Here is a 12,609-nt window from a genome sequence, read left to right as displayed (position 1 = left end):
CATTTTTATTACCAGTTGGAGGAAGAAAACATGCACTTCCCAAGATGATCCAGCTTCTTGGATTCCCTGTCTGGGGTAGCAGAAGGGACAGCGCCCTTGGAGGAAGAGGCTTGGACCACCAAGCTCTCACGGAAGGGTGTTGGGTGAAAAAAACTTGGTTGACCGGGGCTGAGCAGTGGCGGTGGGCAATCATCCGTTCCAAAGGAGACCATGTGCTGGGCTTGGACCAGGTGAGGGCCTTGTTGAAGGGCAAGAGGGGTTCAGAAGAGGTTCCCGCAGGCTGAAGCACCTCTGTCAGGAGGTTAGTCCGGACCGCCACTGAAGGGAGCTCGAGGCCCAAGGCCTTAGCTGCCCTTTGAACCACCAGTGTGTCGGACGCTCCCACCTCTGTAGCCACAGTAGGGGAAGAAAGCATGCCAAGGTCTGGAGAAGTGTCTAGACCACTTGCGTCACCCAGGTACTTTCTCCAGTGCGGCACTTCAAGCTGGTCTCCCAGTCCTCATCACCACCCTCTGGGTGATAAAGAACGCCAGGGATGAACAGGGGAACAAAAGTACCCTCCTGCTTCGGGTATGGCGTCTGCCGACGTCGGTCCGGCTACGGGTTCATCAGGGTGATAGGTATGGCGTCAGCCGGGGGCATCGGCGCCAGGGAAGGTTGAGTAAGGTCGACTAGCGTTGATCCGGATCCAGGCCTCGATCCACGGGGTCCTCTGGCACCAGGGCCACCAAAATCGTAAACCCAATACCCTCCCCGACTGGCTCTGCAGGGCCCGAAGGCATGCCAGCAGAGTCGGGCTGCCCAAAGATGCAGTGGAGGGCTTTGTAAAATGTATAAAGTTGGGTAGGGGATGCCCCAGCTCCCGGAAATGGGGGGAGGCAAGGAATCGTCCCTGAATCATGCACCGGAGACAAAGCCTTAGCGCAATGATGCTCTGGATTCCTCGTTGCACCAGCCAATCGACGGGGAGAAGGCTAAGAGCGCCGTTGCTTCTTCCTGTGCTTCGACTTACCAGAGGACTTGGAAGACTTGGAGAAGGACGAAGTGTGGGGGCTCCATGACCGGTCTCAAGACCTTTCCCTCGAACAAGACCGGGAGTGATGAAGAGCTGAATGCCGGGCATCCAAGAGCTTTCGAGACCGCTTACGCAAAGACTTAGGATTCATGGTCCGGCAGTCAGAGCACGGCTTCAGGCGGTGGTCGAGCTCCAGACACCAAAGGCACACGAGGTGCGGGCTTGTCACTGACTTCAGCATGTGAAGGGCCCGAAAGGCTTGAAGCCGGTTCAATGATGGAAAATCCCTCGCGTACCAGGAGTCAAAGACTCGAAAAAGAGGTCGAAAAAACGTTGAAAAAGTTAGTAAAAAAGGGACTAAGGGGTAGCTCTCTCTGAATCTGCACTAGGTTGGTGTGGAAAAAGAAAGAACTGACGTCAGCGCAGGGGCGTCGTCTAAGTAGGCACTGCGACATCATCCCGGCGACTAAGGCGCCAACGATGGACACAGAGTTGACCGATGCCAACTACTGACGCGCAGGGGTACTGCTAAGAAAAAATCCTCCGTTACCAGTCTGACGCCTGGGGGTAATTCTAAGGTAAGGAATCTACAACTGTCTCATTCACATCTTCCCCTACAATCAAAGTGTGTCACGCTGCTTTGCCTATGGGTTGAACAGGCTTGCTGATAATCATGTACGCAGCACAATATGGCCTAACTGTAAATAGTTGCTTCATTTCTACAAAGGAAAGGCATCTTGAAATGGATCATAAGCCATTCTCATCCATGGAAAGTGGAACACCTTTGCAAACAAAACAGCCCATGCTCTAGATTTTCACTTTTTGCATTAGCAGCAGTAATTGTTATAATGATAACTCTATTGTAATGCTATTTTTTGGAGGATACGCTGACTAGAGAATCCTCACCTTTTGAATTTTAACCGGCACCAGACAGGATCTGGATCTTTCCAGCATTTGCTCCAATGTGCCGAAAGTGGCGCCATCGAACTATACGGTGCATTTGCATCCCCCCTGTTGTGGGATGAAGTAGTATATAGACAGTAATCCTGCACACCAATATTTTCTTTAGAAACTTTTCGGCACTCTCAGATGCAGATCAATTTCGACAGATCAATATATGACAGTGTGCATAATCTTACTAGGCATCTTTTTAGAACCATAAAGTTGGCTCCAGAGAACGGGGATAGAGTATCCACCATAAAGTAACTTATTGTTCTGATGGACACATCTAAACATCAATTCTTCACATTTTTAATAGATACCAAAGCAGTGCCTCCTAAGAGTAGGATCTAAGCAGTGGAAGTCCTGCAGAACTGAGCTGGTGAAATGACACTCTCGGCAGACCGTAGGTTCAAGATAGTAATGTCTGGTGAAGGTGTGGACAAATGTGAATGTGGAAGGCTGGCAAATGTCCACCACCGGAATGCTTCTTAAGAATGCCTTGGCTGTGGTAAAATAAGTCAGAAGGCCAACAGGAGGCTTCTTTGTGGCCAGAACATAGCACATTTTTATGCACAGAACAATCTATCTGGACAATGTTTGTGTCTGACCTGCCCTCTGTTTCTTAGCACTAGCGAATCCAACAAAAGCTGATCATCCATCTGATGCTCCTTGGTCTAATCTAGGACTAGAATACCCCTTTGCAGCTACCTGTTTTAAGATATTGAATTTACCTAAGTAGAAAATGGTCTAGTTGGAATGTGCTTTGAGGGAGCAACAATTAAGCCAGGGTGGAGTTTGCAGGGTTCTGCTTTGTGGAACTCCAATAGATGCAAAAAACCGCTGCGCTACGCGTAGTTCACCAAGTGGCGGAGTGCGTTACATAAATGCTGTTCGCTGTGATTTTCAGTGCCAGGTGCTTGTCTGCACTGTGCAATCATCGTGAATGGCACCATGCACAGCGCAAGTGGGTGCTGCTTCCTTTCTGCCACTCGAGTAGATTTTTACTCGAGCAGCAGCTTTCTCAACGGGAACTGACAGTTTCGCAACGCGAGTGGTTGTGCGCATACACGACAACTCACAATGATAAATCTGACTGGCTGCATTGAGAAATCTTGCAGGGATGTTTATTTTCAACGCTCACGCTCGGCAACTTGATGTTGATGATCACGAAAGAGGAAATATCTTGCCGGGAGGTGGATTTTCATCGCTGGCGCTCGCCAGCTTGACGTAGACTAACACGAGCAAGGGAAAAAACTCTGCTCCACTACGTGGGGAGGAGTTTTTCATAAGTGCACGAGCTCCGCGTAACGGGGAGAGTGGAAATCTCTGCAAACTCCGTGAGCGGAGCTCACCGCCCAGACTTAGCCAAAACTAGGTGGGTAAGACACAAGAAACACATTTCTTGCCTTCAACCATTATCCAAAGCAGCCAAAAATCTATATGGAATAAGGACAAAGAAGTCTTAAATGGCTTAAATTAGCACAAATACCCAAACTAAAATGGTTGTCTCTCTGTGCTATCATGACACTCCTAAATAACATGGCACAGTAAACTGCACCACCATGTGCAAGGCAACATATTTAGAAAGAGGTCCACTCTAAAACTGCAGTTAAGGGGTTTCATTTTATAAAGCAGAGGGAGGCCGCCGATTAAAAAAAAACCCTGAAGCTATTATTTGTGCAATGTATGTGTGTGCTTACCTTTTCTTTTATACGGATGGTGGATAGGTGAATCAATGCATTATGCGAGGGATCAAAGGATGAATTATTATCAAAAGTCTACGAAATTCATACCCCCTTTACAGGGGCCACCACATACCCTGCTGAGCCAAAACATTGCATACTAAGGGATCAATACAAAGCAAATGCAGTGAAGCAAGTATGAATTGTGGGCACAACAACTCAAAATCTAATTGTTTTAAAAAAAACAATGATATTAAGAGAGCATGTAAGTCAATCTCAATTCAATCATTTCAGTAGAAAAGGGACCATCCATCTACGACATAACCAATTAGGTATGCATCCATCTATAAAGGAAATCATATTTTATGTAGGATTTGAAAAACAGAGTCTACCTCTGTACAATGCAACAGATTTACTGTGTGGTATAATAATGGTACTAATGAAGACTGGTGACAGACCAATAAGGGTTATGACACAGATGTCTTGCAGCATATTATATAAGAGCTGCACATGTACTGTGGAGCCTTTGCTATAATACAACCATTTTGATTAGTTTTGTATGCGATTCATAGAGAGCTCAGTTTCAACAGATGGGAGGAGCAAATCATAAGACAGCGATACAATTATACATTAAAATTAAGACTCAACATTAGGATTATTATACATAGCATTTCACCTTCAACAGCAACACCATACACATTGGCTTCCTGTATAAAGTCCACCATTCCAATGACGTCTGAAACTTCTGTGGTTGCAACATTTTCACCTTTCCATCTATAAAAACAAAGACTGTATTTTACATGTGAAATGAGTATTTTGAGACAGGGTTTTGGGGTTTGGGTTTTGAAAGAACCATATGAAACTAAAAAGTAATTCCAGGACATTGCACATAGAAGATTTAATAACAATCTCCTGCAATTCATTTGAGACAGACGCATACCGATGAAGAAGAAATAGCAGAACACACTCTCTGAAACAAACAAAATCTCTGTGGCACTGGTTCTTAAGCGGGCAGTGGATCAGTTTTCAGTAGATCATTCAGTCTAGGTTTGTTCTCTGCATTCTGGTACACATAGTCCTGCATATGTAACTGAATAAATAGCAAAAAAGACAGGAACATGGATACACTGACAAAACCAGGGTTGAATGGGCTACTCATGCCCGACATGGACCAGCCTGAGAGTTGTACAGTTAGGAAGACAACGAGTGTTACTACACCCAGTGCTTCAAAATGCCATAATGGAAAACGACTATACCTCACTCATGACAGTCATGGTACAACTTACAACATAAATAAGATTTGTTTTAAGGGGCGCAAAAGCTCTGCATATTTATCCAATCTGGAAGCTAGAACCCTACACATGACTACCTTACATCTGATCCATTAAGGTGGTGGTGAGTAGTAAAAAATATTTGGTTCACATCACTAATGAACCAGTGGGAATTGTAACCATCCTGCAATCAATTATCAAATCAAACCAAATCAAAAAAGAGCTTTATTCGATTTTAGTCTTGCAAAATCACAAATTGGGAAAAGATAATTCAATTTCTAATGGAAGGCAGAAGGAATGTGCCACCAATTTACAAAAAAAACTTTACCTGAATGTATCTCCAATCCGATCTCGAAAGTACAGAAAATTATCTTGATCCTGGAACATTAAATCCCCAGTATTAAAAAATCGATCTCCTTTCCTAAATACATCACATAGTAATTTACTTTCTGTATGTTTTTTGTTGCCAGCATAGCCAAAGAAGGGATTAGTTGAACTTATTTTTGATATGAGAAGACCAGTTTCGCCTGCAAAAAAGAAGAGGAAAACATGTATCAGACATCAAACAGCAAAAAAAAAAAAAAAAAAACACAGGTACATTTGATCGAAGGCAAAGTTTTTGCAAAAGGTTCTGAAACAGAAGTATGTATCTTTGTAAACATAAGTAGAGAAATTGTTTCCTCTGATATAATTTAAGACTCCAACATATAATCAAAAATAGAGAGGGAACCATGTTAAAGCAAGGGTTTAGAGGTCAAGGGAAGGAAGACTGGAGTCTTCTAGAGACAGTTATCTGAACAGGGGAATGTCCAAAGAGATCCTCATGTGGGAAACCCTTTGATTAAAGTCCTAAATAATGGGCGAATGTATGGAATTTACAAAAAGGGCGATTAAACCCACCTCCTCAGGGGGGAGGGGGAATTACAAAAAACATCTACCCCTATCAACCAACCACCATTCTCATCTTCTCTTCATAGCCTAGTGGTGATCTGCCCTCCTGGACAATGGTGTAGTGTTACACTTTGTTGCACCCTCCCCCACTTAATAGAGTCTAATGTTACTTCAGACAACAAAAACCGAGTACTTCGAATAGTGCTCTTGTCAAAGTGAATAACACAAAGTGATCAATAAACACACAACGTTTTTACTGGAGAATGAACAGTGCCTTCATCCGTACGTTGAGCGTCTTGAGCTACTAAAATTAGGCCAAATCTTCAGCATACCGACAATCCCAGTTTTGTTTAAGGGGGCGAGATGAAAGAAAACTCAATATGCACGGGTGTGCACATAGAAAAATCCTAAACACAGCCTAGGTAAATAGCATCGGATGACTTTTGGCTATATATTGCTTGAATGCACTAGTCTTCACTTTTCTTGCTTCATCACGTAATTTGTGTTCAAAACATAGCCTCAAGGTAAGAGCACAATTATAGTCTAACCTTTCCACTGGAGACCGTATAGAATGGCCTTTCCAGAGCAGAACATTGAGTACGGAGGCTAGAGTTAAAAAGTCAAACAAACTGACACAAACAACGTAGGTGGCATTTCTGTTCAACAAAGTATTTGAGGGATGGAGGATTGGGGTGCAGAACTCTTTGTAGCCCATGGTTGAAAGTTTGTATGACTGTGGAAGTATAAGTAGAGGTAGATATTAAGCCATCAAGGTGATGAAACATCTGCAGCCACCATGTGTTTGTTGCCAATGGTAACATTACAAAGTATTCCCAGTGTTCTCTAGCCATTAAGCAGCACACAAAAACTATTAATAGTCCTTTAAATTCTAAAAGGAAATGGCAGATTCTCAGTTTACCTACCTTAGCTTTCTAGATCACCAGCACAAGGGCTGAGGCACAAGAGCTAATACTACTCTCCTAGTACAAGGGCAGTGATGCAAACTAAGGGACTATGAGGTGCCATATCAAAGTCTCTTCATAATGAGAGCAACGGACTAAACTAACTGAGTCAATAAAGCCAGTCCCTCTTATTTCTGAAGATCCTGGATAACGAAGGATGTGCTGAGTAGGTCAGGAAAATATCAGAGCCAAAGTGGTAGTGGGCAGAAACCCTTCAGACTCTATGAAAGATTTGATTCCTGAAATATCAGGAAAAGAGAAGTGAAGATGGGATACCTGTCAAATCAAATCTTTACTCGAGTAACAGAATAAGGGGAACGAATTCTTAAGATAGGAGACTCAAATCATATCATCCATGCACTGATGACACACAAATCCCTTCATGCCTTACTGGAAGAATTCGCTGGAAAGCACTCTGCTGCCTAATGCTAAACTCTTCAAAGACTAAAATAACATTCTCCAGCATCATCACACCCTACTGCTCTCTCCCCAACCCCATCAACCTCTCTCGCATCTCAACTGCTCACTACAATAGGGTAACTACCAGTTCTATTTAACTCTAGCATGCTGCTGGGGTTCTTTATTCCTTCCACCACATCAGCTGCTTATCACCAAGTTTTAAACATAACAATTTATTAGTACCCTATCTTCGATATGAATGCCTCAATCATGAATAGTCTAAACTACATTAATTACATGTTCAAGGGACCAGCCAATACACCATTCCAATATCGTTCTATTTTCTTACACCCACCACATACACAAACAAATTGCTCAAATAATCACCAAGCTTACTTGACTGACTTCAAGTTGAATGACTTGCTTCCAAATCATACAAAACTGTTTCCCTTGACAACAATGGCGCCATTCACCCATGCTGGGTTGGGGTACCAAAAGCAGTTGTGCCAAAAATGATCAAACCAGATCCATTTCCCTCGTCTCCTCTCCATAGCTCTCTTTCAAATATCTCTTCTCTCCTCTTTCTCATTAGTTGCTTTTTCTCTACATTCACGTTGCTTTCTCTTTACCTTTCGCCTCCCTACCTCTCTTTCTCTCCCTCTTGAAGCATCCCTGTGCCTGCTGCAGTTATCCTCCGCGAGCTGGGGGAAGTGCAGAGGCACCAGGAGCTGCCCTGAGCTATCAAAATCGGCCTCCAGTCTACTGGAAAATGCCCAGTAGAACAAAAGGCTTGTCCAGCCCTGTGCTCACCAACACCTCTACAGACCTGTCAATTTCTCCACTATAACACAATCCTTATGATTAAATAAACATCCATCTCTTAACACCCAAACCTCTGCCTGACACCTCTTGGTTCAGCTCTTTTCTTCAAGTTTCTTGATGCTCTGGTCTGTAATACTCCGTCAATAAACTAAGATCGCAACTAGTTCTTCTCAGAATGTAAACTTGGCCTCATTATCCATTACAAAGAAATACAACAAATAGGCTAGCCTAAAATACTGAGAGAAATGTATGTTTTACATCATGTTTAAGTAATTCAAAATCAGTGCAATCTGCAGAAATACACCTTGGTGTAGCTTCAGCCTACAGGAGGAGTAGTAAAATGGAAGCGATGGGTGAGACTTGCACAGAAGTGGAAATTACGAGGGGTATATTAAGGTTCAGGCAGTATAGTCTACCAACTCAGTTCTTTTCTATTGGGAAGGCATACTTTCTGCATTCACCCTATGCATCACATAGATGTTCCACAATGTTAGAACTGTAAATGGGAAGCTATAAGAATCCAAAAATAAATAACAAGTATTAGACCATTTTAAACAAAAGAATAGGTTTATAAAATATTGCATTACAGAACGTTGACATTTAATAAATAAGATGAGACCTTTAACTGGTATCCTCACCATCGTCAAGGGATGGATGTCCAACAACTTGATGAACATTAACCCAACCAAATCTGATCTTAATTACCTCCGCTTACATCCATAAATGTGGTTTACCCACATGTTTTACCCACCTTCGCCTTCGGTATTTATATTTAGAAACGGCAAAATACTAGCATATTTTGCCGCCCTGACGTGCTCCAGTGCACAAGACCGTGTACATCACGCGTGCCTCCAGACACAGGGAATGCGTGCAATGCTGCGATGCGGGTCTTTAACAGAATAATCCCGGAGTGTACTGTGACCAAGGGGCTTTGAAGGAAAGTTGGACGGCAGGGATGAGGTGCTCGCTGCCAGGTAAATGGGGGGGGGTGGGTCGCTAGCCTGATGCAGGGCAGGTACGAGACAGTACGGAAGCCGCATCTGAGGTTACAGCATTGTGGAAATGCGCTCAGTGCTGGATTACGGCTGCTGCACCCAATGTCCTGAGGAACATATTGTTTATTGCAACCCGAGTCACCCACATTCCAAATAAACAATTCTGCTGTCCTGGGTAAAAGGCAGCTCTTTAACGTTTCGGTGTTTAAGCCGCTGAACACAGGGGGGCCCTGTGGACACCCCCTGCAGTCTGGTGTCTTCCAGCCATAGGCAGAGTGGAGATGCAGGGGCTCCAAGAAGAGGTGAAAACAAAGCCTTGTTAGCAAGTAAATGGTCTTTTTAAAGACCTGTGAAGTACTTGGGTGCAGCCCTGTGTGTGCCCGGGAAGCTGTCTCTGCCCGGGTTGACACACACGACAGGGGGGGGGGTCATGCTTGCTTGTCTCCCCTCTCGCACACTGACGGTGGAAGTGCCCTCACATAACTACTGAGCGCATGTGTGCATCGTCAATTTAAATAAATGTGGAAAGATACTATCTGTAGCGTCGTCTTTTGTTTGTGGAAAAATAAATGTGGATAAATACAGACGGAAATGGTAAAAAAATAAATACCATAAAACCAGGAGCCCAAATTATAAACTATCATACAATGATCTGCTGAATTGTTCTAAAGATTGAGAAACATGGTGTAGCTTAGTTAAGTGAGAGGCAATGTCAGGGGCTTCAGCATCACACATGATACTAGAAACATATGCTGATACCTGCACACTAGACTGCACATTGCACACAAGTATTTGTAGATGTAGCTTCCACCAATCCAACCAGATCACATGAGGCCACAGGGTAGACACCAAGCTGGAGCGCAGGACATGGACTTGGAGTTGGAGGGAGATGATCTGTTTGCTTCATCTGAGAGGAGCAGCTGGTTAGTTTCTTTTGCAATAGTTGGAGAGGGTGCTAACTTTGACTGTAAACAAAGCACTCAAACGGATAATTACCTGCTGGGTTGGGGAACACACACAGATTGAATGGAAGTAAAAGGAAGGCAAACACACACTATTAAGAGTGACATTGTCTACGTGGAGATAGCTTGCATTCCAAGACATGCGAGATGAAACCAAATGCATACAGCAGATAAGGTTTGTGTTGCAGTGGGAAACAACAAATAGCAGGGGAATAAAGGGAAATTACAACTGCCCAGAATCCCTAACACATAATTGATATATATAGTTATTGTTGGGGAATACCTCATGATACCTCCCCTCTTAACAGAGGCCCTTGAAAGAGCTAAAGCTGATCATTTGTGATAAAAGGAAATTTGGTAAATTTTTATTTTTAATACCTTGCTTGCTGGAACAAATATTGTGAAAAATAGAAGGAATCTCCAAGGAATTGTTCAGAAAATCTTTTAAATATACAAGTGATTGATTCCATTGATTGGATCTTTTTGACCAGTAAAAAAATAAATTACATTTTTATTTCCTATTATTTTTAGCGACTTGAAGATGGCCTCATGGTTTTAATCAACTAAGAGACCGAAATGTCTACTTTTCCCCAACATCAACCTTTACATTCTAACATATACCAAATGTACTGTAGGTTAAAATTCCGCTGAACTTGATTGGTAGTTTTACTTAACATAAGGTCTATTCTCAGAAACACTTTTGTAAATACTTCATAACCTTATCGTCTAACAAATTAATGTGTAACCCCCATATGCAAATTGTTTTCAACTATTTGACAATATCTGTATGTTTGAATTAAAAAAAATATTGAAAACAAATATGAGAAACAAAATATTGATGGTTATTTTGAAATATTTATGCTATTAGTAGTAAAATAAAAATGCATTATAATCTCAGCATTGAGTGTACCTTATATTTTCATTTCACTCAAAATCTATGCCTATTTGACTAATAATGCTTAAGTCGCTCATTCATTTCATGTTTCTCTTTCCTTCAGCACCCTGTTTTGCTTTGTGTGTCGTACCACTTTTCGATCCCTAAGCAGTGTTTCTCTTAGGTTATTCTTCACTTTTTATGTAAGGATATCCAGGTACCTACTTTTCATGTAAAGAGATCTAGATTTCTGCTTGTTGTTCCATCTGTATAGTGTGCAGACACCAGACACCACGAAATTGTGAAATAAATAAGTCAAATAGTTGCAAATCTATGTTCTGGTATCTCTGTTCAACATTTATTACCGTAGTGTTCTCAAGGAAACAAGACAGCCAGGACAGCCTGCCCACTTCAAATAGCAATGTTCCATAGATCCTTACAAGCTTAACTCATGATAAATCACTTAATTGTCCTTGGAGTTTTTTGTCTTCGATAGCGAGACCATTTTAGCCAGTTATGTTTCCTATATTGGAAGGCAGTATCCATTGATCTCTACCAGATCAATGTCCATGATTCAACATAATTTTAAAGTCGATCAGTATGTGACGGAGTCACAGGTTTTGGGTTACAAGACTAGGTACCGTGCTGTTTATTTCATTGTTGTAGTAGTCGGATATTAAAAGGAATTTGAGTTTGGTAAGACCTTGAAATTGATAAAGTAACTGACAAAATGGCTTTGGGTGCCAAGTCCAGGTCTCATCAGTGTGTTTTATAACTTTCAACATTTCCAGGGAGGCCATACATTATTTCATTAGTGAGTTTGCTTGCCGATTTAACTAAAATTAAAATAACATTCTTATAAAAGAAAGTTCTTTAAATGTGAAAATAACACTGCAGAACATGCTTTTAATGTGCATACTTTATGGACATGAAGAGGAAAAAGGAACGGATTTGAAGGCTGTACAGCTACGGAAAATGTGAGATTTTTCAACCGGCACAATTTGGACCCTCTGCTTTGTATAATATAAGCCAGTATAAGAGCTACACAATACTGATGAAAGTATCTCAAACTATGTGAGAAAATATGCCTTAATACATCTAAAAAAATAATATTACACTCCATCTACTAACTTTCTTTCTTGCCCATATGCACAACTCTTATAGTGAAGGTACTTATTAACGGTTTAACATCTACCCTACCCAGTTCTGGGACACCCCCGCGCCGCACGGCCACCAGCTGCTGCAGTGCTTCCCCGCCTTCTGCCTCGCTGCCCAGGCTCCGCCGAGTGACCACGCCCCCTGACATCGAGCGGCGTGGTCTGTGCTCGCTTCTTGCTCTGTTTCTCTGTATCTGCCTGTATTGTGTCTCTGATTAGTTTTTGTTGTTTAAATTGCACTTTTGTCCCCCCATTTCTGCCTGTTTAGCCTTAGTTTTCAGCCGCCGTCTCATCCCTCCCCGCTCCCGCTTCCCGCCACCACCACTGACCCCGCCCCTTTTTCTTTCTGTACCCTCCCCGCTCCCGCCTCCCAGCTGCTCCGCCCACCCGCGCACTTGGCCATATATGGCGACCGTGCGACGCAGGTGAGTGTGACCAAGTTCTGGGACACCCCCGCGCCGCACGGCCACCAGCTGCTGCAGTGCTTCCCCGCCTTCTGCCTCGCTGCCCAGGCTCCGCCGCGTGACCACGCCCCCTGACATCGAGCGGCGTGGTCTGTGCTCGCTTCTTGCTCTGTTTCTCTGTATCTGCCTGTATTGTGTCTCTGATTAGTTTTTGTTGTTTAAATTGCACTTTT

The 12,609-nt window shown here is 43.0% G+C and overlaps 1 protein-coding gene across 1 annotated transcript in view; it reads right to left on the bottom strand.

Annotated features, from left to right (window-relative positions):
- SLC27A6 (solute carrier family 27 member 6) overlaps positions 1 to 12,609 on the bottom strand; it is a 504,875-nt gene that overhangs the window by 41,464 nt on the left and 450,802 nt on the right. The window contains exons 7-8 of the mRNA XM_078675611.1: positions 5,239 to 5,437; positions 4,316 to 4,413 (exon numbers count right to left, since the gene is read on the bottom strand). Coding sequence (XP_078531737.1) covers positions 4,316 to 4,413; positions 5,239 to 5,437 — 297 coding nt within the window. The remainder of the gene's footprint in view (positions 1 to 4,315; positions 4,414 to 5,238; positions 5,438 to 12,609) is intronic.

This window comes from Lissotriton helveticus, chromosome 2_1 (genome assembly GCF_964261635.1).
Source record: "Lissotriton helveticus chromosome 2_1, aLisHel1.1, whole genome shotgun sequence".
Taxonomy (NCBI): Eukaryota; Metazoa; Chordata; class Amphibia; order Caudata; family Salamandridae; genus Lissotriton; species Lissotriton helveticus.
This window is presented reverse-complemented; position numbering and strand designations above follow the sequence as displayed.